Genomic DNA, 27,511 nt, shown 5'->3' on the forward strand with positions numbered 1-27,511 from the left:
CATATTAGCCATGGCTGCTTAGTTAGACTTCTTTTGTTTTGTTCTAACCTGTTAATTTTAAGTTTCAAAACCAGTTGGATTCTGGGTCATGTACCAGACAGGGCCGTTTGATCAGGCCTGCTTATGTAGAGAGCAATGCAAGTTTACTGGGTTACTGGAAAGAGAAGAATGGAAATTCAATCAGAAAATATTTGAGCAAGTACAGATGGTATCTGCCCCAGGGAATGGTGTGAAGGGTCTGTTTGTATCCCATTCCAAAAGACCTTAGTCTCTGCTGTTCTTTGAGGGATGGTCCCTATTGTATTTCACTAAGTTATACATTTGCACCATGTGTCTGGAGCCAAAGAATTTGAAAGCACTGTCTGTTGGTCCGTGCATGTGTCCTGACTTACCTCATGTCAGAATCTGAGGGATAAAGGGTGAGCAGATGGATCACCGCTCCACTTCCTTCTCTCCGCTGCACCTCACAGGACATTTTTGCTCTCCTGAATCCAGAATTACCTCCTGCATTGGGTGCCTCAGTCTCCAGGGAGATAATATCAAACTCCTTCCAGTGGTTGATTCCCTTGGCGGTATCACTGGTCCCATATGTGGAATACATTTCCCCTCCAATGGCACTGATGGTACTGCTACTGGAACGGGAATCAGCCTTCTCTTCATTCGGAGATTCTGAACCATGCAATGAACCTTTCTTCCCCTATCCTATGTGTCCTCCACTGCCCAAAAGACCTGCACCAGTTTGTGACCAACCTCTGCCTCATCTAACTTAGCCACTGGTACCCGTGCAATGGGGGCTCCTATGACCACGTATTGACCCTCTCCTACTGGTTGTGCTGGGGGCCTTGGAACCAGTATTCCCTTGCAGTTTTGATCAAATCTGCAAGGGAGTTACCCCTTGCTTTTCTTCTAGTGGGATTCTCAGATCTGCCCCCAGATCCAGAGGAGGAGGAGGAGGAACATTACACTATGGATCAGAAAGTTTGCCATCTTCATCCTTGGATGAAGAGTTGACTCCTTCATCTCCTCTCCCTTCCAAAAAGATTTCAGGTAGTTCCAGAATCTTCTCCCCAGAGTTGCTGGAGAGCTTCAGATTCCTCTTGAGGAGTTCCAGGACTCCAAGCACAACTCTTAGACATTCTCCACTCATCCAGACTGCACATTAATGAAGCCATACTGGGGGCAGTGAGGACAGTTTGGCACACACTTTCCCCCTGCACTCCTACCCACAAAAGAGCGGAGAAGTGTTGTTATGTGCCAGCCAAAGGAGGGGAATGTTTGCTTTCTCACTCTGTTCCCAACTCATGGGTAGTCCATGCCGCTTCTAAAAGGGCTAGATAGCAACATCCCCTGTCTACTCCTGCGACAAAGAGAGCAAATGTCTGGATCTGCTAGTGAGAAAGATCATGTCATCATCCAGCCTCCAGTTCAGGATAGCCAATTATCAGGTGCTAATTGCTAAATACAATTTCCTGAATTAGACCAATTTTCCTAGAATACAGGGTTGGAAGGGATCTCAGGAGGTCATCTAATCCAACCCTCTGCTTAAAGCAGGGCCAATCCCCAGATCCCTGAATGTCCCCCTCAAGAATTGACCTCACAACCCTAGGTTTAGCAGGCCAATGATCGGACCACTTAGCTATCTTTCCTTCTGGACTTTACTGACAGCTTTCTGCAGCAGGACAGAGGTCTAATAGCTGTAGGCAAACTGATAGCCAGAACTGCACTCCAATCTACAGTCGATGCTGCTGATAGCTCTTCTAGATCTATGGCTACTGCCATTGTCATGCACAGGGAATCATGGCTCCATGTGTAAGAGGGGCCAGAATGCCATCAAATACCTCGTCTTTGATGAATTGCAGCTCTTCAACCAGAAGATGGACAAGTCCCTCCATAGTCTGAAGGACTCCAGGACTACCCTCTGCTCACTGGGGATATACACTGCTGCCCTAAGAGGAAGTTTCACCACCATTATTCAGCTCTAGACATATGACTTAGCAGTTTTTCCATCAGAGGTCCTGTGAACTACCATGGAAGAGACCGATGGTTCAAAAATCCCTCTTCACTGCACCATCTGCAACAGGATCTGCATCTCAATTTCAGTCACCCACTTGACATTATTTTCGATGGGTGCTCGAGAGCTACAAAACATTTAAGCCCAAAAATTCCTGACCTTCATACACCATTTGAGAGTCATCTAGCACTCTTTTTCAACACTTGGAGTCCGATAACAGACAAGTGGGTGCTGAATGTCATCCACTCTGGCCACACAATAATTTTTGCATCCCTGCCTCCTCCAAAATCCCCCTCACCATCCCCCCGCCCCTTCAGGACCATTCTCATAAGAGTATTTTCAAACAATAGGTGAACTCCCTTACTGCAGCAAGGAGCAACAGAACATGTTTCTTCTCAATACCAACAAAGTGGGTTTTACTCAACGTACTTCCTGGTACCCAAAAAGGGCAGTTGAAGACCAATCATTGACCTCTGTCATCTTGACTGCTTCATTCGCAGACTCATATTTTTGAATGGTCATGTTGGCAGCTATAATCCTACCTTTAGAAAAGGGCATGTGGTTCACGGCTCTTGATGTGAATGATTCCTACTTTCACATACACGTTCATCTTACCCAGAGAGACTTCCTTAGATTCATGGTGGGCTCTAATCATTTTCAGTACAGAAAACTCCCCTTTAGAATAGTGACTGCCCCCAGAATCTTTTCCAAGATATTCTCTGTAGCAGCAGCCCATGTCAGATGTGATCATCTCATTGTCTTCCCCTACCTCAACGATTAGCTCCTTGTCACGAAGTCCTGCTAGGAAGCCTATGTGTCAACTTTCATGATGCTAAGTCTCCTTTCTTCACTAGGGTTCCACCATAAACACTGATAAATCTGTTTTCACCCCTACAATCTCTGTACTTCATCAGGGCAACCTTGAATTCTATCGCTGCAAGAGTGTACCTGCCCCAGGACAGATTCCAGTTACTGAATAATATCATAGCTGACATAATCAGTATGCTTACCATGCTTGGTCACATTCACTACTCTTCCCCCTCAGCTCCTGGCATCTTTGTCACAGTGTCCAACCCTGCTGGCACCCCAAACCTAGCCCTGCCAGCACCACCTCAGCCTGTGCTACTGCCTGAGCAACCAGTGGTCTTGCCTAGATCCTGTTGGCTCTGGCACCAGTTTTGCTACTGCTGCTTGCAGCTCCAGATAACCAAAGGCCTACAAACCTGGATACCATGGAGATGTTTACATGAATGATTAAGATGATATCCCTGCAGATTACATTCAGACTAGTGGAACATCACCAGATGAGAACATTACATCCCCACCAGGTGAATTCCACTAGCTTCAAGAACAGCTGAACAGGATGGTGAATAGACTCAGCTGTACACTGCTGAGGCGCCAACTGAAAACTTGGTCCTTTATTTCATATCTTTTGGACAAAAACTGAAGGTTAAAATTTCCTACCCACTTACTGTGTCTGTTTGAATCAGCTGGAAATGTCTGGCTTTACACCCTCATCGTCAGCAGCCTTCCGTAGATACAATAGGCTGTATCTGGTTCCTACTCAGGACTTTTCCTTCTTTCCTTACCACTCCAATGCTAAGTTCCTGATGGTTGCAGCAGCTGTTGAGAAATCTCACTCCTCTTCTGTGACTGAGAGAGGATGCAGACTGACCCGTGTCAGCATTAAGGCATGTTTCTCTAGGTCTGCATATTATCAAGGAAAGCTAGCACATTACCAATATGGCCTGTGGGAAGCTACGTTGCCCATCTTGGATTTGGTCCCTGAGGGAAGAGAAATAGCTGGTGAAAGATCTAGCCTCAGAAGGAAAGATTGCAGCCTCTGACCCTTCATGGACTTCAGCTAGCTTATGACACTTCTGCCTGCTGAGATCTCCTCTGAAGAGACACTTCTGGTTGAGAACATGAGGCCTTACTCCAGACATGCATGGCCTAATAGAGGATTTGCCTTTTGATGAAAAAGACATTTTCAGTGAGAGAATTTACAAGACTCTGAGGAGCTACCATAAGGTCCTTTTGGCTCAGCTCAGCCTTCTCAAGGACCCACCATTATACACTTCCTTCAGATAATACAGACTAGCTTTGTCAACCAGATGTGCCTTTGCACCTTAAAGAAAGCCATGGCTAGTTTATTCTCTGAAATAGCAAGGAAGCAGAAGACCCACTGCATTGTCTCCACCCACATTGCTGCATTTGCCTCTAACTTGCAGGTTTGACATTATGATTGAGAGCCACATATCAGCATACTGCACACTATACCCTTTCTCTATAGTCTCTTTATTGTGTGTGTGTTTAGGGGTCATCTGCAAAGCCTTGTATGAGATCACATTGTATCACTGGGTATGTTAGAGTTTACTCCATTGAATTCATCACCTGAACATCTCCTAACCTCGCCTTTCCCAATCCTTTTCCAGGATCCTTTTCATGAGACCTCTTCTTGAAGAGTTGTCAGCTGCCTCCAATCCAAGGGAGCAAGAGAGGAGATTCCTCGGAATTTTCTGAGGAAGAGCTTCTACTTAATACTTTGTGATCCACAAGAAAGGAAACTGCCTCTACCCAATCCTATACATGAGAAGACAGAACAAGTATGTAAAGATCCTGTAAGTTCAGAATGCTCTTTGTAGATATAATCATCCCCTCCGTGTCCAAGAAGATGGGTCTTCAGATCTCCATCTCAAAGTTTCTTACTTCCAGATAGGCATTATCTGCAAAAAATACCTATGTTTCTACATTGAGAACAAACACTTTCAATGCACATTTATCCTCTGTGGCCTGTCAACTGTGCTTAGAATGTTCACAGTGTCTCGCAGTAACATCAGCACATCTGAGAAAACAAGGGGTGCACTGTGTTTGCCTGCTTGGATGACAGGTTCCTCAAGACCAGTTCATGTCAGGAGCTCCTTCACTCAATAGCTCTAATTTGTCACTGGTTTCATGTGCTAGGATTGGAAAGCAGCTGGAAAAATCACACCTGGTCCTGTGTCAAAAGAGAATATTGACCATAGGAAGAGTTTTCCTCCCAGAAGAGTGATTGATTTCTTCAGATACTATAAGCTGTACAGCTCTTTTAGCATCAGCTATGCCAAAAAACAAGTTTCACCCTCAGATTTGTCAGGTGCATGATCATGATCTCTACATTTGATACTCCATGCAAGGCTTTACCAGAGAGCCTTACAACATTAGCTGCCACAGGTGCACATCCCAAACAAGGACAGAGCAGAGGCATATGACTATCCCATCAGAGGTGTTGCAAAAACTCTCTTGGTGAAAGCCTACAGAGAATGAATTAGCAGGAATATTATTCAGCCAACCAACTCCAATTGCACTGGTCACAAAAGACTCATGCACATTCAACTGGAAAGCTCACTTTCAGGATCTGTGGAATTCACAAACACTCAGATGGCACTTTGGGACATAAACTGAACACACATCCTTTTTGTGATGCCGGTAGAGCAGGTGTCTGCGCATGCCAGGGCCCCAGGCCTTAATGAACACTGACAAATGCGTAGCTGGAAACCAGTTTGGCATACTTATGGGTTAGTATAGTTAAAATAGATATTAGTGTTTATAGGAATATGTTCAATGTTTAGACTTTATGGAATACTTGTAGGATGCTGCATTTATTAATCCTACTTATAATATGCGTAGTCCCTGGTATAAAGTTATACTGAGTGTTTGCATTGTAAACCTCTGTAATTGTGTAGCTCTCCAAACAGGAGAAGCAGCATTGAAGTAAAGTATTTGTCCTGCAGACAAGATGCCTCACTGAAGGTAAATGAGGCATTGTGTTCCATCAAATGACAAAGACATTGGTTGCATTCCTCACTCCCTCTAGGGAGACCTGCACATGAACTTATCCCACTGGCTTGGAATTGGCGGTGAAAGCAATAAAAACCCCTGACAAGGAGATACTGAGATTTGTATGCTATCTGGACTCTGAAGGGCAAAGATCCCTAAACATAAGCAAGAGATCCCTTGCTGCTTGGCATGGGTCAGCCCTGAAGGACATACGAGCTTCTGTAATAAGCAGCTCCATATTATCTTCTTAAATCTTAGACTGTAACTCATTTGTGTGTGTGTGTTTTCTGTTTTAACCTTGTAAATAACTCATTTCTTTTCTTAGTTAATAAATCGTTAAGTAGTTTATTACAGGATTGGCTACAGGTGTTGTCTTTGGTTTGAGAGCTGTGTACAATTGACTTGCGGTGACTGGTCCTTTGACACTGGGAGTAATCTGGATATTGTTGTGATTTTTGGTGTAAAGTGACCATCTGTCACATAGGCCAGCTTGCTTGGGTGTCAAGATAGACTGTAATACCCAAGGGGACTATCTGTGACTCCACGGTAAGACTGTTATAGTGCTTTAGGAGCTCACACTTGTTACTGGGTTGGCGAAATCTAATTACAGAATATACAGCCAATTTGGAGTTTCTGCCCTGCATTTTGACAGTCTGCCCTGAGGTTGGCATTCTCAGTTGTGAGCCACTCCACACAACTTCACACTCCCTGCCCTCTCGGGGCAAATGGTTTAGATCCCTGATGAACAAAACTTTTTCAGGGCTCGCTCTGCCTATACCATCCATGTTCCAGTAGAGGGAACTGACAGAACAAAGAATAAACATCTTCAAGACGAATTCTTGGAACCTACCTCTTGATCAGTGGAAACAAGTGTGATAGCCTATCCTTAGATGACCAGACCTGAGATGTGTTTGTTATGAGAAATGAAAAATTACAGAATGCTAAGCAACAAAACTAATTTTACTTTTTCATTTATTTTGTTTTTTCCAAACTATAATATTAGTTTGTTCCAAGTTTAAATATTTTTCACCCTTAAATGAATTCAAAACTGTTTTTAACCAATTACACGATACACTTGCCTGTTCTAAACCAAACTTTGTGCTGCAGCCTCTAAACCTACATTACAGACCACTAGTTACTGAATTACCTGATTTGGATTTATGCCTGCAAGTTTAGAGGACAGGTTGAAACTAGCTGAAAAGTTCCTTTCCAGCATAATGTAATATGAAATTATAAGGTAAATAGAAAGTCATATTATTCTTTTATGTAGTCTTGTGCAACTCCTTCCATTGATCTTTGTTTATCAAAATTGTATCACTATCAAATAGAACATGGAACTCATAATTGGCTGCCAGGCGCAAGGATAACATAAAGCGATTTTTTGTGGTGGAGGGAAGTATTTTTTCCCCCTTCAGGCTTATAAATGTATAGGTGGTCATCCCCTGCCACAGAATTATGGTAGAGTGATAGCAAAGCCATAGTTCAGAGTATACCAGAGAATAACGGGAAAAGATTGGAAATATGTTAAATATTTTATGCCAGAAAAAACATACAAAATAGAGTGTTCAGGTCCTTAATTTTCTGTGCAATTGGAATTTTTAGGGATGTGACGTATTTAAAATATTTTAGTATTAAACATGGTTGTTTTTTGATGTTGGATCCCTAATGTATCACTTTTATATACATGGAAATTCTACAGTAAACCTCTGATGTAGATTACTATATATCTATAGTTTACAAAAATACCAAATTTATGTTTTTCTCTGTTGTGATTTTTAAGAATAATGTTCTTTGAAAGTGTGGCATTAAAGGTATGATGATTTTATTTTGCTTAGGAAGCAACCCATGTCAGCATAGTGCTACATAAGAACATAACATAAGAACGGCCATACCGGGACAGACCAAAGGTCCATCTAGCCCAGTATCTGTCTACTGACAGTGGCCAATGCCAGGTGCCCCAGAGGGAGTGAAGCTAACAGGCAATGATCAAGTGATCTCTCTCCTGCCATCCATCTCCATCCTCTGATTAATAGAGGCTAGGGACACCATTCTTTACCCTTCCTGGCTAATAGCCATTTATGGACTTAGCCACCATGAATTTATCCAGTTCCCTTTTAAACATTGTTATAGTCCCAGCCTTCACAACCTCTTCAGGTAAGGAGTTCCACAAGTTGACTGTGCGCTGTGTGAAGAACTTCCTTTTATTTGTTTTAAACCTGCTACCTATTAATTTCATTTGGTGACCCCTAGTTCTTGTATTATGGGAATAAGTAAAAAACTTTTCCTTATCTACTTTCTCCACATCACTCATGATTTTATATACCTCTATCATATCCCCCCTTAGTCTTCTCTTTTCCAAGCTGAAGAGGCCTAGCCTCTTTAATCTTTCCTCATATGGGACCCTCTCCAAACCCCTAATCATTTTAGTTGCCCTTTTCTGAACCTTTTCTAGTGCTAGAATATCTTTTTTGAGGTGAGGAGACCACATCTGTACACAGAATTTGAGATGTGGGCGCACCATGGATTTATATAAGGGCAATAATATATTCTCAGTCTTATTCTCTATCCCCTTTTTAATGATTCCTAACATCCTGTTTGCTTTTTTGACCGCCTCTGTGCACTGCGTGGACATCTTCAGAGAACTATCCACGATGACACCAAGATCTTTTTCCTGACTCGTTGTAGCTAAATTAGCCCCTGTCATATTGTATGTATAGTTGGGGTTATTTTTTCCAATGTGCATTACTTTACATTTATCCACATTTAAATTTCATTTCCCATCTTGTTGCCCAATCACTTTGTTTTGTGAGATCTTTTTGAAATTCTTCACAATCTGCTTTGGTCTTAACTATCTTGAGTAGTTTAGTATCGTCTGCAAACTTTGCCACTTCACTGTTTACCCCTTTCTCCAGATCATTTATGAATAAATTGAATAGAATTGGTCCTAGGACTGACCCTTGGGGAACACCACTAGTTACCCCCTCCATTCTGAGAATTTACCATTAATTCCTACCCTTTGTTCCCTGTCTTTTAACCAGTTCTCAATCCGTGAAAGGACCTTCCCTTTTATCCCATGACAGCTTAATTTACATAAGAGCCTTTGGTGAGGGACCTTGTCAAAGGCTTTCTGGAAATCTAAGTACACTATGTCCACTGGATCCCCCTTGTCCACATGTTTGTTGACCCCTTCAAAGAACTCTAATAGATTAGTAAGACACGATTTCCCTTTACAGAAACCATTGCTCAACAGTTTGTTTTTCGAAATGTCTGACAATTTTATTCTTAACTATTGTTTCGACTAATTTGCCAGGTGCCGACGTTAAACTTACCGGTCTGTAATTGCCGGGATCACCTCTAGAGCCCTTCTTAAATATTGGCGTTACATTAGCTAACTTCCAGTCATTGGGTACCGAAGCCAATTTAAAGGACAGGTTACAAACCTTAGTTAATAGTTCCTCAACTTCACATTTGAGTTCTTTCAGAACTCTTGGGTGAATGCCATCTGGTCCTGGTGACTTGTTAATGTTGAATTTATCAATTAATTCCAAAACCTCCTCTAGTGACACTTCAATCTGTGACCGTTCCTCAGATTTGTCACCTACAAAAGCCGGCTCAGGTTTGGAAATCTCCCTAACATCCTCCGCCGTGAAGACTGAAGCAAAGAATCCATTTAGTTTCTCCGCAATGACTTTATCGTCTTTAAGCGCTTCTTTTGTATCTCGATTGTAAAGGGGCTCCACTGGTTGTTTAGCAGGCTTCCTGCTTCTGATGTACTTAAACATTTTGTTATTACCTTTGAAGTTTTTGGCTAGCCGTTCTTCAAACTCCTCTTTGGCTTTTCTTATTACGCTCTTGCACTTAAGCTGGCAGTGTTTGTGCTCCTTTCTATTTGCCTCAGCAGGATTTGACTTCCACTTTTTAAAGGAAGTCTTTTTATCTCTCACTGCTTCTTTTACATGATTGTTAAGCCACGGTGGCTCTTTTTTAGTTCTTTTACTGTGTTTCTTAATTTACGGTAGACATTGAAGTTGGGCCTCTATCGTGGTGTCTTTAAAAAGGGCCCATGCAACTTGCAGGGATTTCACTTTAGTCACTGTACCTTTTAACTTTTGTTTAACTAACCCCCTCATTTTTTTTATAGTTCCCTCTTTTGAAATTAAGTGCCACAGTGTTGGGCTGTTGAGGTGTTCTTCCCCCCACGGGGATGTTGAATGCTATTGTATTATGGCCACTATTTCCAAGCAGTCCTGCTATAGTTACCTCTTGGACCAGCTCCTGCAGTCCACTCAGGATTAAATCTAGAGTTGCCTCTCCCCTTGTGGGTTCCCATACCAGCTGCTCCATGAAGCAGTCATTTAAAGTATCGAGAAATTTTATCTCTGCATTTCGTCCTGAAGTGAAATGTTCCCAGTCAATATGGGGATAATTGAAATCCCCCATTATTATTGGGTTCTTAATTTTGATAGCCTCTCTGATTTCCCTTAGCATTTCATCATCACTATTACTGTCCTGGTCAGGTGGTCGATAATAGATCCCTAATGTTATATTTTTATTAGAACATGACATTTCTATCCATAGAGATTCTATGAAACGTGGATTTGCTTAAGTTTTTTACTTCACTTGAATCTACATTTTCTTTCACATATAGTGCCACTTCCCCCCCTCCCCAGCACGACCTGTTCTGTCCTTCCGATATATTTTGTACCCCGGAATGATTGTGTCCCATTGATCTCAGTCCACCAGGTTTCTGTGATGCCTATTATATCAATATCCTCCTTTATCACAAGGCACTCTAGTTCACCCATCTTATTATTTAGACTTCTAGCATTTGTGTACAAGCATTTTAAAAACTTGTCCCTGTTTATTTGTCTGCCCTTTTCTGATGTGCCAGATTCTTTTTTATGTGACTGTTTATCATCTGATCCAGCCCTTACTGGATCATCTTATCCTCTTCCATCCTCTGTTCCTGACTATAACCTGGAGATTCCCTATCATCAGACTCTCCCCTAAGAGAAGTCTGTGTCCGATCCACATGCTCCTTTGCAGCAGTCGGCTTTCCCCCATCTCCTAGTTTAAAAACTGCTCTACAACCTTTTTAATGTTTATTGCCAGTAGTCTGGTTCCACTTTGGTTTAGGTGGAGCCCATCTCTCCTGTATAGGCTCACGCCATCCCAAAAGTTTCCCCCGTTCCTAATGAACGTAAACCCCTCCTCTCTACACCATCGTCTCATCCATGCATTGAGACTCTGAAGCTCTGCCTGCCTACCTAGCCCTGCGTGTGGAACTGGGAGCATTTCTGAGAATGCCACCACAGAGGTCCTGGATTTCAGTCTCTTCCCTAGTAGCCTAAATTTGGCTTCCAGGACATCTCTCCTACCCTTCCCTATGTCATGGGTACCTACATGTACCACGACCACTGGCTCCTCCCCAGCACTACACATAAGTCTGTCTAGGTGCCTCGAGAGATCCGCAACCTTTGCACCAGGCAGGCAAGTCACCATACGGTTCTCCCGATCATCACAAACTCAGCTATCTATGTTTTTAATGATTGAATCTCTCATTACTAACATCCATCTTTTCCTAGCAACTGGAGTTCCCTCCCTACGTGTAGGGGTTTACATGATGAACTACTGTCTGCGTAGAATTCAGCGGCTGCAATTTTTACAACTTCAATACACACACAATAATACACGCACACACAATAGAGACAAACAGAGAGAAATTCTTTCCCCCCACCCCTTGACACCATAGTTCTCTTCCTCTTTTCAGCTTCTCAATCCACAGTTGTACCAGATGCCCAATCCTTTCCCTCTCCTGCCCTCAGCTCTTTAGCCCCGTGCATCCTTCTCTGTTCTTCCCACCTCTATTCTCCCCTGCTTCCTTTTAGTCCCAATCCTCCACACTCCACTCCCATCTCTCCTGCTGCTCCAAGCCCTCCTTGTTCCCAGGGACTCCTCTTCTGCTTTCAAACTCCCCCGTCTCCTCCCTAACCTTGGGGAGCTATCTACCAAGGTACACCAATACTGTATAAAAAGAATTAGTAAATTAATACAAATAAAAAGTTCATTTGTGACATTTAAGGTTGCATCAAGTTCTACCCTGCCAACCCAAAACCTTAGAAGCATGAAAATCAGAAGTTAAGGAAAAAGTCACTGGCATTCTTTGTCATTTGTACTTTAACAACACACCTCATCAGGCTTTTGCTTCCATCTCTTATTATTCCTGGAGGCATTCTGCGCCTAAAAATTCTGCACACAATATTTTAAAATAACACCACATAATCACACCAGTTTCAGTTATTTTGGTAATTTATTTCAAAACACCTCTCAACAATTATGTCTGTAAAAATACTGACACACACACAAATTCCCCCAGGAGTAGAGTTAAAGAAACCCCTATGGCAACCTAGTTCCTGTTTCTCTATCATGTTCCTCCCTCTAGAGCCCAGCTGTGGGACCCCCTGGCCCAGATACTTGCACCCCTCCTTCACCCCCCCGCCCCAGGGCCGTAGCAACAAAGAACATGGCCCCCTCCGAACATATGTCCGGGGCCCCTTACAATGCAGAAACTGGAATGCGGTATTTATTTTATACAATATACAGGGTTCATATTATGTATACATAGGCCTACAGTGTACATATATTCCGTATTTAAGCAAAGCACTTCTTTCGAGCCTTGTTCTCCGCAAATTGGTTAATCAATGCGTCATAGTCCAGAGATCTGGCAATCTTGTTTTCGATTGAGATAACTGCAAGCTCAGAAAGCCTGTCATCTGTCATGGTTGAGCGCAGGATATTCTTGATCAGTTTCATTCTGCTGAAGCTCCTTTCAGCACCAGCGACAGTAACTGGTGTGGTCAGAAGAATTCTGATGCAAATGCAAAGATTTGGATATATCTCCTGAAGGCTGTTCTTGTATATGTACATTAAAAAATTGTTTGCCGTGACAAGTCCTCTCTCTTTCTCGATGACATAAAACGATTCAATTCCATTATGAGTTCGTTGGCATCAATGTCTCCCATTTTTCTTTCAAAATTTTTGCTGTGATTCTTCAGTTCATTTTCTCTGTGACACTGCTTCAGGCTGTTAGCGTTGTACAGAAATCCAAACAACTTATATCACTCCACGAGTTGGTCAAATCGCAACGAAACAGAAGATATGGCCTGATCAGTGAGAACAAGAAAGAACTGCGATTTGAATTTTTCTTCGGCAGAAAGACGACTCGAATCATCAGCACATTCGTAATCAAACATTCTCTTCTTACGTCGCACCCCTGGTTTCTGGAAACACCTGCTCAATACCCATATGCTCTGCTATTTCACGTGCATTTGTGACCACAGAGTTATATCCTGTATTTCGATAGTCTTCCAAAAACTTCATTGTAGCACTGACTTCTGCCTGCAGTACGTCAATTGACACATCTGGTGACTGAATTAATTTGCTGGTTTTATTGACGTGAAATAGTATATCGTACCACGTGTACACAGTCAGAACAAAAGGCCACGTAGTAACATGGTCTAAAAGCGCACCAGCTTCTGTTGCTGTATTGCCATCTTTCTTTTTGAGCGCATATTCTCGCAAAGAAAAACTCTAACCCTAAGCTTTTCATTACTTCCTCGAAATGCCAAGTTTCTTTCGGACAAGAAAATAATGACATCAACCATGCATTTGACAACATTTCTCCAGAAATCTTTCTTTCAGAAAAGCCTGCAATTCGAGTTGGTCAATAGATGTACGGTTTACTATGCCTGACCGAAGGTCAAACCATTTCACCATACAGTCTTGATGACCTTTGCCTGTTTCATGCGGTTGGCCACGTGCAACGTCACACACTTGCCTGTCCAATATTATAGATGCCCAATCTCCTGGATCATCAGTCAGTGGTTCAGATTCAGATACTTCTTTCCCGGCAGTAGCTGGAATATCTGTCACAGTTTGTTTGGTAGAACAACTGGCTTCACCTTCGACCTCACTTGAAGCACTTCTGGATACGATTTGTCGCTGCTAGCGCTGTCCATTTCATGTGCCTGTACCTGTTTGTTGGATTGCAGCGCAAAATACGTTGACAACTTTGGAATTTTCTCAAGTTCCTTCTCGGCATCTTTTGCTGCCTTTTGTTTACTAGCTCCGCTCTTATACATTCTCTTAGACATCAAAAGGACGCTTCTGCGTTGGAAACGATAAAAAACTAAACAACTAAATTAATAACATTTATCCGCTGACCGCCATTATGAACGCAAATACACATTTTTTGAATGGGTCCAACTAAAATTTGAAACTGACCAACAGACAACTGATGTAGCCAATAGCATTATGATGTATCATAATGACTTCACGGTTTTGTCAGTAAAACCGACATGGATTGTGCAATAGCATCAATAAATGTCATTTACCTAGTTATACCTTACATCTTTTTTGCCACTTTTAGGGGCCCCCTTCCTTGCGGGGCCCCCTCTGGTCGGAGGGTACAGAGGGTGCTCGCTACACCTCTTCCCCCTCCCTCCCGGAGCCCAGCTGTGGGGCCCTCCCTTGGTCAGATATCCACACCCCCAGCCCAGCCACAGGGCTGCCCCTTGCCCAAATACCTGCACCGCCTCCCTCCCAGACCCCAGTTGTGGCCCTCCCAGCCCAGGAACCGCCCCCCGCCCGCCCGAGCCCAGGGATCCAGAGGGAGAAACAGCCTGATGCTTGGTCCCAGGCTTGCATGGTGTTTCCTGTGCACCACCCTCTCCTTCCCTCAGGGCATGCTGGGAACTGCAGCTGTCAGGAACCCACTAGTTCCCTCCCCTGTCAGTGTCTTCTGTGTGCGAGCTGCGCTTTGCTGGGTCCAGTGGCCCCTAGTGGTGGCCAGCAGCACTGTAGCCAATTTCTGTGGGGGAAAGGAAATTCTGTGTGCACAATGTTAATTTTGTACATTGTGCAGTGGTGCAGAACTTCTTAAGGAGTATCTTATACATACCAAGAAGCCATATGTATTCCTAACTTCATTAGACTTGTATCGTCGTGCAAAAAGTTAACTGTGATCTTGTATACTTTTGTATCAAAAAATCGGTGCATCTGATTGTTACACAATCCATGCATTTAGGAAGTTATGTTGTCTTAATGCTACTGAGGTCGCCCTGTTAAGGAATGCTTTCAGTATTCCTTTTTTGTATTTGATAGAAGTGAAAGCCTCATGGGGTGTTGGGGTGTTCTGGCCTATGTGAAACTGTCAGAGTAGTCAGGACGCTTTTCCCTTAACTTTCAATTTGCATAATTTTGAAGTTTTGGGTTGGTGTGGTGTGACTCGTTTCTATCACTATACAAAGATTTTGTTTATATTATTAAAAGAAAAGGACTGCCCATAAGTATCAGGCAAACATCAGCTCACCTCTTTGCCGCATTCCTGGAAGACCAAAAAATCCACATGCAGACAGACCCAGATGCAGAACGTGAAGAGCATGACAGATTCTGGTAGTATGCTATAGAATATTATAAATGATCATGTGTAAAACAATGAAGTTACTAGGATGTTATATATCACATTTTATTGTAATAAGTCACCGTATGCATTTTAAAATCACAGTTAGACGTTTTTACCTGGCTTTCTTGCCACCTCTCACCATTTTAAGAAAATTGCCTATTTGCTAAAAATGCAAGTGTTGCACAAATTGTGAATTCTGATCTGTTTCCAAATGTGTTTGTGTGTGGTGCATTTTTAAATACAGGATCTAAATTTTTGGTTTATTGAGTTTTTGATATTTTGAATCGAGACCGAAAATATGCTTAAAGTAAAAAATGCATGTTTTCAACTTGTTCTTCCTTATTCATTAGGATAATATCTTTTTTCCTTTTTTTAATTTTTTAGAGCCTTTCTTTTAATGAAACAAGCTCCAGCCTGTTTGCTTTTTTTCTGCAAATGATCCATAACAACATCTTGGAGATTGAGGGCAGGTAAATGAGTTTATAAAAAATAACATCAATCTCTGCCATTCTGCTCTGTCAACTGAAAATCTTTCAATTGGCACTAAAGATATAACCTTCTTAACTAACTGTCATTAGATGGGATATGTTACTTGACTTTACTTTGAAATGCAGTTGTCATTTAATTTATATTAGAATCTATAAAAACATGAATTGTCTTGCAGTGGAAGCTTTTTATTCACATCATAAATTCTGTTTCTTTCAAATGAAAATATACATATTTTTAAAACATCTTGCTGTTTCCTGTAAGTCAGAAACCACTTACAGTTAAAAATAAGTGAATAAATTGCAAAGGAAAAAGATCAGAAAAGCTTTATAAGATTTTGGAGATTCACAGTGGCTACTAGGAAGAAGGCAGCATCAATACAGTTTTACTTATCTTATTTCAGTTCTGTAATGTGCAAAAATTATTTTCCTTCTTTTTCAGTTGGGCTTGTTTAGAAGGGTGAGATCAGGGGAAAAATGAAAATATAATAATTATTTAAAATACTGGTAACTATAAAACTAGATAGCAAAGGTATAAAGATGCTGTAATACTGTAGATTTTGCATTATGTATCAGAATTTCTCAGAATTTACTTGTAGCCACTAGGTAGCAAATGTGTACCATGTTCACAAAGGAAGTGCTTGCAAGCCACCTACTACTTTGTCTTTGGTTTAAAGATCAGAGTTAAAATGGTGGCTTATATTGGCATTAAAGAGTAGCTGCCATACTCCACTGATGCTGATATTTAACACATTTTGGAGTACATGGGAAGATCCAGAGGACTAGAAAGAAGCTAATATTGTGACTGTTTTTACAAAGAATAATGGGATATCCTGGGATCTGTACGCTGGGTAGATATTGATATTTATTCTGGGTAAAATAATAGAAAGGCTTTCAATGGTCCAAAGGTGAAAATGTGACCTGGCAAGATAATGCTACACTGAGGGAATCTAGAAAATCACCATTTGACACATTTCTCTCAAATGGTTTCCACAAATACAAAGGTTGGCGCTCTTACTTGTGGAGTCTTAAGGAGTTTCCAGGAGCTTATCTACACTTACTGGGGAATGATGCACTGCTGTTGATGCATCGGCGGTCGATTTAGCAGGTTTAGTGAAGACCCACTAAATCGACAGACATCACACTCCTGTCAACTCCTGTACTCCTCTGGATTGAGAAGAGCAAGGGGAGTTGACAGGAGAGCATCTTCCGTCGACCTCGCGTAGTGCGGACCCCTCGATAAGTAGAGCTAAGCTACCTCAGCTTGAGTTATGCTATTCATGTAACTCAAATTAGATCGACTTTTTTCCCTGTAGTGTAGACAAGACCTAAGGAATCTATGCAGGGTGATACTGTGAGACAGAAGTTGATTGAAGTGAACGAATTTAATGTTGTCTTGTGTTTTCATACAGAATGGCCATGAATTTGTTCAATAAGTAATTGAAGTTATATAATTTTAAATGAGTTTAATTTGTCATTGGTATGGACATACATCATGATTTTAATGGTGGGAATTGAAAATTGCAACGTTTGGTTATATATTTTCTTTAAAAAAAAAGGTACTATTACAATTTTCAGACTTTTTAGCAAGAGCTTAACATTTTATGTATTTTAGTTTTATAATACTTACATAGTTTGGGATTGAGTTTGCTTTCTAAACTGGAATGAAAATTTCTTTTCTAAAATTTGTTTTAATTAACCAAGATATCACTATCTTTTTTTAAATATAGTATTGAACATGCAGCATTTGTTGAGAGAAGCATTGAGAATAATTATAAAATATTTTTAAGCAATGAAAAATGTTTTAAGAAAATTAATTACTTCTCCACACATCCCTACATTTCCTAAAATAACCAGTAACTTGTTAGTGTGGATTTCAAGTCCCTTCACTTTTTAGTTAACAGTTGCTCCAAGGAGTCTAGATAGTGTTCAGAAGTTACTCAATAGTTGTTATAAAGGTTTCTATCATCCTCTATATCTTCTACATATTTATATTGTCACATTTTATTTGTCTGAAAAAATAAATTTTATGGCTATAGAAGGTGGCACAAGAGAAATGGTTTGAAGTGTGGATCTGAAAATACATTAAAATAGAAGACAATTGTGCTTTGAGGTCAGTTATAAACAGTGATTCAAAATATGTAATAATTAGGCAAAGGAAAAAGGTTATATAATATCTAATTCCTGATGTCAGCTTTGGAACTTCATATGCCTGTGTTCTTAGAAGAAACACAACTAAACATTAAAGGAATAGATAAGTGTATAAGTCTTCCAGGTGTCTAATATTAAGCATATGTGTTTCTTGGATATATAGCATACATTTTTGTATGTTTGTAAAAATTGTAAATAAACCTCTTATGGCTAACTGAAGTTTCCTGTTGCCACTTCTAATTTATGTTCTGTTTATTTACTAGGTACTACTTACAGTGTTGTGGAATTCCACAGGGCTCCATTTTATCAACTCTGCTTTGCAGTTTATGCTATGGAGACATGGAAAACAAATTATTTTGTGGAATACAGCGAGATGGGTAGGGTAATTTTTCTTTTTTATACTTTGGTTTATTACTCCTATGGTGCTATGACTGCATATTTCTTTTCAGATTTTCTGTTAGATTTGAGAAATCTTTGCGGTAGTGGCATAACAAATACTGTACATTATAAAATAAGATATGCCAATTAAACTTTTTTTTGTTTTACTATACAAAAAATTTCATTTTTCTGAACTTCTCCCAGTGCTTTACCTGCGATGCTGCTTTAAGTGTTAGCCCCATTTCAAAGCAACAAAGATCTGTTGTTTTGGGAGAAAATAATCAATTCTCAAGGAATTGTGAAATCTAATGGCCAATAATAATAAAAATACTGTTATATGACAGTTTTCATCAGTAGATCCCAAAGTGCGCCACATCTTTAATATAGTTACTCTATCCAAAATGTCTTGCATGTTTCACAAAAGGAATTCTAACCTGTCTCCCCTAAAAGCTGCATAAAATTATAGATTCGAATAAAACACAGTAAGGATGTTCAAACACACTAATTCAGAGTAATTAAAATCTTTATTGGAGTACTCAAACACCATGCCAGTTTCTAGCAGGTTCTTCACTGGTTTGGTTGATCACACCTTCATGATATGGTACAAAGGAGTTGGGAATTTACCTTACAAAAACATTAGAGTTTAAATATATAAAATTGCAGAAATGTAGGAAGTTCAATAAAAGCTAAACTTCTAGGAAACTCTCTTTTGAAAGCCTGGTAGTTTACCTTAGAGCTAGCTAAACTACTTTCACTGTGCTGTCCATTGAGATTCCACCCTGCCATTTTCCATTATTTGCATATACAATATTCTAGATGAGCACCAGACATTTGATTTCATAATTTTTCATGCATGGTTGAGATACTAATTAAGATAATTTGGCAGCAAGCTAATTTTTGCTGTTTTCCTGTAACAGCTGTAATTTCTTGATATATGGATATGAAACTAGTATATAGGGGATATACTAGGTATGTCTCTGACACTTAAATAATTGGCCTTCCCAAGGAATCTTAGACCCTGACCTTGCTGCATGTTAAGTATTCTTGGTTTCTCACAGGACCAAGCCCTTACAAATTAATTTCCTTAAATATGTTATTTGTCTAATCAGGAATTTGTAAAATTCTTTTGTCTACTATTTATAAGGAGAACCAAATCTATAAAATGGCCCAACTACTATACCATTAGTACTAAGGCATTTTAATTCTTGTGGTCAATGATAAAATGAAACTGTTTATTGTGGATAGGTAAAATCATATGAGTTTCTGATTTTCTGAGGGCCTCAGTGTAGGGACAGAGTGAAGATACTTTGACTGCCTCAACTGAATTTCCATACTTTCCAAAGTTTAGGGTTTCTCTAAATTTAATCTTATTTCTGAATTTTCCTGGGTTTCTAATACTGTTGTTTTTAATATCAGTGTTCTCATTCTTGGAAATTGGTACCCATTCAAACCACTGAAATATGCCTGCAGCCTTAATGCCACCATAATGAAGGTTTGTACAGGAATTTCCTTAGTGTCTTTAACTGGTAACATGGGAATGAAGAGCAAAAGGGGCTGGAGAGAAAGTTGTTCCACACCCCCATTCTCTTCTTGAGGTCTGCAGGAAGGGAGCTTCAATATTACGTCCTTCAAGGTCCTTATGAAGGGAGCCCAGCTCCTGTGGATCTTAGGAGGCTCTGTCTTGGTAAATATATCAACTCTCTGAGCCTTAGGAGATTTGCCAGATACTCACCAACACTACAGGCTTAGGAGCATTGTAAGATGTCCCCCAGTCTCTTTCCACAAGTATTATGGGTACCTGGCATGATCAGTCCTGGGAGGCTTGCATCCCATCGCCCTCATGTGAGATTTAGGAGGCTCTTTGAGGGCGTCCTGAAATTCTAGCCCCCATGAATATAAAGAGATTTACTGCCCTCCTACACCCATGCACATACACCAACACTTGCTAGTCTTAAAATGCTTATCAGGGCCACAAACTTGCTGTGAGTCTTAGGAGACTTGTGATTTCCTACAGTAAACGATAGCAGGGTCATGGTCCAGCCCCTCCTGAATCTTAGGAGGCCCTTTCGGTGGCCTCCTAACATACACACATTTTACCCTGTGATCCTTAGGAGAGGCTCTTTGGTGGAAATCCCTCACTTCAGGAGTCTTATTTGTTTAGGGGCCCTTCACTCCCAGCCTTAATAACCTACTCAGCCCAGCTGACCCATAACAGGATCATTGAATCCCTAATGAGCCAAATCAGAGACATGGGTCATCATTGGGGTATATCTCAGCTCTCTTAGGCTTGCCCCTGCCATCTAGCCTCCATAATCTCCCTGTGAATTCTTTTAACCTGTGAACCTTAAGAGACGTGCAGGAGTATCAGTCCACCTGGGTAACTGCATCAGCCCATTGTTAAGTATTAGGATGCCCACTTCAGTGGCACAGAAGTGAGGCGAGTAGTAGACTTCTACCCATACCCGTTCTCCACAAGTGTTAGTAACCCACCAATACTCCACTGCACAAGCCTCCTTAAGAAAATGCCAATAAGTAGTTAAAGATTTATGTATTGATTGAGAGAGAGCTGGGAGTTAAGAGCTTAGGTGCTTTTCAAGATCCCACTGTGCACCAATCTGCATCTCTAAGCATATAAATACCTTTAAAAATCTGGCCCTTTGGCTGAGATTTTCAAAGTAATCTGAAAGTGCTAGATGTCAGATTTCCACTGAATTTGAAAATCTCAGCATTTGTGATGATGCAATTTACTACTGGGTTGACAGCCTTGGAAATCTGAAATCCTGTCTGCAGGAAATTACAGAACAGGCAGCAAGAAGACAAACATGCCTAAACTGGTCAGTCAGTCTTAATTTGTGCCTTTATGTGGCCATGAGAAATAAGTTGCTATGGTCATAGATGAAATTTTGTTCCAGCTATCTGTATGTGACCCTGCATTATGGCAAACTACAATACAGGTATGCTTTAGTTCCCAAGTTCACTAATTAAAGTTCACTATAGGAAAAAATAGCTTATTAAAAGTGTGTATGTGTTTACACTTAGGCCTTGTTGCAACCAAAACTTAGGTCAACCTAGCTACGTTGCACAAAGGAGTGAAAAATTCACATCCTGGACAGATATAGCTAAGCTGACCTAAACCCCAGTATAGACACCACTAGACAGATAAAAGAAATTCTTCCATTGACTTGGCTACTGCCTCTTGAGGGAGTGGGTTTACTACAGTGATGGAAAACCCCTTCTATTGCTGTAGCAAGTGTCAACATTGTGGTACTACAACTGCAGAGCTGTAGCTGTCCCTCTGTAGTGTCTGAAGTGTAGACAAACACTTGAGGGAACAATGTAACAATGGGGGAAATTGTCACTGAAATGTTATATAGGCAATTTGGAGATCTTATTGCTCTCTTTCATTTTGTGAATAAAAACAGAATAAGTACACTAGTCCATAGCCATCCGCTTTAGGAACAACATAGAAGAAAAGAATATTTCCAAATTAAATATAAATTTGTTTAACTTGCTTTTTTTTTTTTTTTAATTCCAGAGTGCTGATACGGTTAATTGATGACTTTTTGCTACTTACACCTCACTTAACACTAGCGAAAACTTTTCTGAGGTATGCTTTCAAAGACCCAAGTTTAAAATAATAAGCATTAGTACATTTTGTTTGCATTACCTCCTGTATAGAAGCATGTATATTTTATTCACTGATTAATATTTAGGTACTGATAAAATAAAATAAAATAAATTTGAAGGTTATTTTTTTTGTCAAGAAAATGTTTAAACTTCCTGTTCTGGAAAGGTGAGTGTCATGGTAGACCACTGTTTCTGAGTCCATATTCTGTTACATTTGACTGGCAATAATCCTATAGTTAAGTACTTGGACACCAGCCAGCATCAAAATAGTATATGTCTGCCCCAGCTAGGATCTCTGGTGACCCATACTGTCCCTAGTTTAAAGCCCCTTTCTACCTGCTGACGTTGATAGGGCTTTGTGCTGCAGTTGTTAAGGTGAACTGGGCTGGAGCAGCTGACCATTGTCTATTTGATCATTTTCTCTCAGTCTTTAAAAGCTGTTCTGGATACATTAATAAAAAGTCCATACTAAGCAGTCATGACTGCTATCTTCAGTTCTTGGGAAAAGGCTTTTACTCTTAGATGGTCTATATCAGCACTAAACATTCTCTGATCTGAATGATCTTGGGTGAGTATCTGAAGATACTCCTGGCCTCCCTGGTGGCAACAGGGATGAAAGATGAAACTTCCTTGAAAGGACTCAAAGAACAATTCTTTAAAATTCTTCAAAGTTGTATTCTTCTGTTGGGTGCCAAGAGCGGCTCCCAGATACCATGGAGATGAAAGCAGCATAAATGGCTGAGGGGGAGAAGGGCCTGCAAAAAGGCATTTGGCATCAATGTAAGTCCAATGGGAAAAGCCTTGAAGGTGCATTTGAATGTTCTTAATGCAATCAGCTGTATCTTGGTCTTTGTGGCCAGTTAGACATTTTAAGGGGGTTGAAACCTGGTGCTGTCCAGTATCAATTAGAAGAGTTTAACTCAAGCCTCTCTAAGTGCAGGTTGAGGCACTAGTAAAATAAGTCATACCACTAATGTGCTGTGAACACCTCTTGTTTTACTCCACGGGGGGGTGGAAGTGGGGTGGGGTGTAAAAGGGGGAATTCTGCACCGAAAATTTTTAAAAATTGTATACAGTACTTCAAAATTATGCATATTTTATATGTCAAAATAATGCAATTTAATCACACTAGTTTTGATTATTTTGGTTGTTTATTTAAACTACAATACTGTGGATGGAGAAGGGGAGTGGGGAGCATTGGAGGAAATCTCCAAACACCCTGTGTCTGATAATAATGTAGCTTTGATCCTTTATTTCTAGTTATTAGTAAACAAATATATGCTGCCATCTACTCAGTATTACATCATGGGCAATGAAGAGAAAGTGGGGGCTGGGGAACCAAACTTACAATTTATACTGGCTACTGACCATCTCCAGAAAGGTCAGTAGCAAACAGTTCATGGAACACATTTCAGTCCAAAAATTCAGACGAGTTCTAAACATTAAAGCACCATAAGCATTTAGAAGCCCATACTGTCATTTGCAATAAGGTTCCTTTACACCACTCTGACAATGTAAATGAGTTTTAAAACTTTTACATCTGCTTTATGCTCCTGTGGGAATTCACTTAAGAATGGGAACAATTCACTAACACCAGTGGGAACAACTAAGCAGGCAGGCTGCTACATTATGTTCTTTGTGAGGGAACAGAACCTGCCTCATGCCTGTCTCCGAATACCCCAAAGCCCTGCACCTCCATGCTGGGCGTGCTGCAATAGCGAGTGAGAGGGACAGAGTCTCTCTTAGCCCTGGTCTACACTATGAGTTTAGATCAAATTTAGCAACATTAGGTTGATTTAACCCTGCACCTGTCCACACTACCAAGCCTGTTTTGTCGACTTAAAGGGCTCTTAAAATCAATTTCTGTACTCCTCCCCGGCGAGAGGTTTAGGCTAAAATCGACCCCACTGGGTTCAATATGGGGTAGTGTGGATGCAATTCGATGGTATTGGCCTCTGGGAGCTATCCCAGAGTGCTCCATTGTGAATGCTTTGAACAGCATTCTCAACTCAGATGCACCGGCCAGGTAGACAGGAAAAGTCCCAGGAACTTTTGAATTTCATTTCCTGTTTGGTCAGCGTGTTGAGCTGATCAGCACAGGTGACCATGCAGTCCCAGAATCGCAAAAGAGCTCCAGCATGGACCGAATGGGAAGTACTGTATCTGATCGCTGTTTGAGGAGAAGAATCATGCAGGCAGAACTCTGTTCCAAAAGACAAAATGCCAGCATATTTGCCAAAATCTCCAAGGGCATGATGGACAGAGGCTACAACAGGGACATACAGCAATGCCACTTGAAAGTTAAGGAGCTCAAGCAAGCGTATCAAAAAACAAAGGAGGCAAACGGTCACTCCGGGTCAGAGCCCCATACATGTCACTTCTATGATGAGCTGCATGCAATTCTAGGGGGGGCCCCTACCACTCCCCCATCACTGTCCATGGAAACCTGCAAGGGGGGAGTCTCATGCAATAGGGATGAGGATTTTGTGGATGAGGAAGATAAAAAGGAGGAGGAGGTTGAGGATAGTGCACAGCAGACAAGCAGAGAATCCCTTCTCCCCGGCGGCCAGGAACCGTTCATCACCCTGGAGCCAATACCCTCCCAAGGCAGGCTTCCGGACCATGAAGCCAGAGAAGGCACGTCTGGTGAGTGTACATTTGTAAATATAATACAGGGTTTAAAAGCGAGTGTGCTTAATGATTAATTTGCCCTGAAGATTGGGATGCATTTGTGGCCAGTATAGCTACTATAAAAGTCTGTTAACGTGTCCGGGGATGGAGCCAAAATCCTCCAGGGACATCTCCATGAAGCTCTCCTGGAAGTATTCTAAAAGCCGTTACAGAAGGTTTCTAGGGAGGGCAGCCTTATTCTGTCCTCCATGGTAGGACACAAGCCAGTAGCAAGTAGTCTGGAATCATTGCAGAACAAAGCATTGCAGCAAACGGGCCCGGGCTTTGGTGGCATTCAAGCAACATCTATTCTTTATCTCTCTGTGTTAGCTTCAGGAGAGTGATATTCATGGTCACCTGGTTCAAATACGGGAAATTTGTTTAAGGGAACATTCGAGGTGCCCGTTCCTGCTGGGCTGTTTGCCTTTGGCTGAAAAAAAAATCATCCCCGTTGCTAGCCAGGCAGTGGGGGGAGGCCCATTCATCCTGAGCTGTTCGCATTGGGCTGACAGGGATCTTCCTGATACTAGCCACATGGTGGGGGTATGTGTGAAGCGATCATCTCAGAGAATTGGGGAGGGGGGAAGAGAGGTTGGGATGTGCTGCACATTCACCCTAAAACCACAGCCCCTCCTTTTAAATGGCCAACCCAACAAGCTTTGCTTGGTATGGGAAAGGAGAGCGCTGCTGTTTGAAACCATTCCCACATGTTATGAAGATTGAAGAAGCCAAAATCCTTTGCCTTACCATAGCTGCTTGCAAGCCAAATTCTGTTGCCCAGCTGAGCATGTGTGATGTTTCACATCAAACCAGCAGGCATTCAATATAAGAGGCAAAATCCGACCTTGTACCAAAAGCACATGTACTATGTAATGTGAATCACTTGATTCAGTGTGAAATAGTCTTCCCTTTGTTCTCTAAAATGTGTCTTTTTAAATACTATTCTCCCTTTTTTTTTCCCTCTCACAGCTGCAAATGTTTCTATGTTCCCCCTATCATCTCCATCCCAGAGGCTAGCGCAGATTAGAGGGTGAAAAAACCACTCTCGCAGCAACATGTTCCCAGAGCTCGTGCAGGCCTTCTACACTGAAAGAGCTCAGCAGAATGCATGGAGGAAAACAATGGTAGAGTCTTGGAAAGTCTTAAATGAACGCGATGAAAGGAGGGAGAAGCATGATGGGAGGTGGCAGGATGCAATGCTGAGACTAATGGGGGAGCAAACTGACATGCTCAGACGTCTGGTGGAGCTGCAAGAAAGGCAGCAGGAGCACAGACCACCGCTGCAGCCTCTGTATAACCGCCTGCCCTCCTCCCCAAGTTCCATATCCTCCTCACTCAGATGCCCAAGAACGTGGCAGGGGGTGCGGGGAGGCTATGGGCACCCAGCCATTCCATCTCAGAGGATTGCCCAAGCAACAGAAGGCTAGCATTCAATAAGTTTTGAACTGCAGTGTGGCCTTGTCCTTCCCTCCTCCCTTCATCCACCACCCCACCCAGTGCTTCCCTCCTCCCCCCGGACTACCTTGCTAGTTTTTCCCCTATTTGTGTGTCAAATTAATAATGAATGCATGATTTTGAAACAATAATGACTTTATTGCCTCTGAAAGCGGTTATCGAAGGGGGGAGGTCAGTTGGCTTACAGGGAAGTAGAGTCAACCAAGGGGGAGGGTTTTCATCAGTGAGAAACAAAGAGAACTGTCACACCGTAGTCTGGCCAGTCATGAAACTGGTTTTCAAAGCTTCTCTGATGCGCAGCGCGCCCAGCTGTGCTCTTCTAATCGCCCTGGTGTCTGGCTGCATGTAATCAGCCGCCAGGCGGTTTGCCTCAACCTCCCACCACGCCATAAACTCCTTCCACTTACTCTCACAAATATTGTGGAGCACACAGCAAGCAGCAATAACAATGGGAATATTGGTTTCGCTGAGGTCTAACCGAGTCAGTAAACTGCGCCATTGAGCTTATAAACGTCCAAATGCTCATTCTACCACCATTCTGCACTTGCTCAGCCTATAGTTGAAATGCTCCTTACTACTGTCCAGGGTGCCTGTGTATGGCTTCATGAGCCATGGAATTAAGGGGTAGGCTGGGTCCCCAAGGATAACTATAGGAATGTCAACATTCCCAACGATAATTTTCTGTTCTGGGAAGTAAGTTCCTTCCTGCAGCTGTTCAAACAGACCAGAGTTCCTGAAGATGCGAGCGTCATGTATCTTTCCCAGCCATCCCATGTTGATGTTGGTGAAATGTCCCTTGTGATCCACCAATGTTGGCAGCACCATGGAAAAGTACCCCTTGCGGTTTACGTACTGGCTGCCAAGGTGATCTGGTACAAAGATAGGGATATGCGTTTTGTCAATCGCCCCACCGCAGTTGAGGAACCCCATTGCAGCAAAACCATCCACTATGACCTGGACGTTTCCCAGAATCACTACCCTTGATAGCAGCAGCTCAGTGATTGCACTGGCTATTTGGATCGCAGCAGCCCCTACAGTAGATTTACCCACTCCAAAATGATTCCTGACTGACCAGTAGCTATCTGGCATTGCAAGCTTGCAGAGGGCTATCACCACTCGCATCTCAACTGTGAGGGCCGCTCTCATCTTGCACTTCAGAGCAGGGGAAAGTGAGTCACAAAGTTCCATGAAAGTGCCTTTATGCACGTGAAAGTTTCACATCCACTGGGAATCATCCCAGACCTGCAACACTGTACAGTCCCTCCAATCTGTGCTTATTTCCCAGGCCCAGAATTGGCGTTCCACAACATGAATCTGCCCCATTACTACCATGATGTCCAAATTGCCAGGGCCTGTGCTTTGAGAGAAGTCTGTGTCCATGTCCTCATCGCTATCGTGATCGTGCTGTCGTCGTCTTCTCGCCTGCTTTTGCAGGTTCTGCACATACTGCAG

The 27,511-nt window shown here is 41.8% G+C and overlaps 1 protein-coding gene across 1 annotated transcript in view; it reads left to right on the forward strand.

Moving 5' to 3' along the window:
• TERT (telomerase reverse transcriptase) overlaps positions 1-27,511 on the forward strand; it is a 122,119-nt gene that overhangs the window by 42,155 nt on the left and 52,453 nt on the right. Inside the window, exons 8-10 of the mRNA XM_030551650.1 lie at positions 15,678-15,763; positions 18,193-18,306; positions 21,843-21,914. Of these exons, the coding sequence (XP_030407510.1) occupies positions 15,678-15,763; positions 18,193-18,306; positions 21,843-21,914 (272 nt within the window). The remainder of the gene's footprint in view (positions 1-15,677; positions 15,764-18,192; positions 18,307-21,842; positions 21,915-27,511) is intronic.

This window comes from Gopherus evgoodei, chromosome 2 (assembly GCF_007399415.2).
Source record: "Gopherus evgoodei ecotype Sinaloan lineage chromosome 2, rGopEvg1_v1.p, whole genome shotgun sequence".
Classification (NCBI taxonomy): domain Eukaryota; kingdom Metazoa; phylum Chordata; order Testudines; family Testudinidae; genus Gopherus; species Gopherus evgoodei.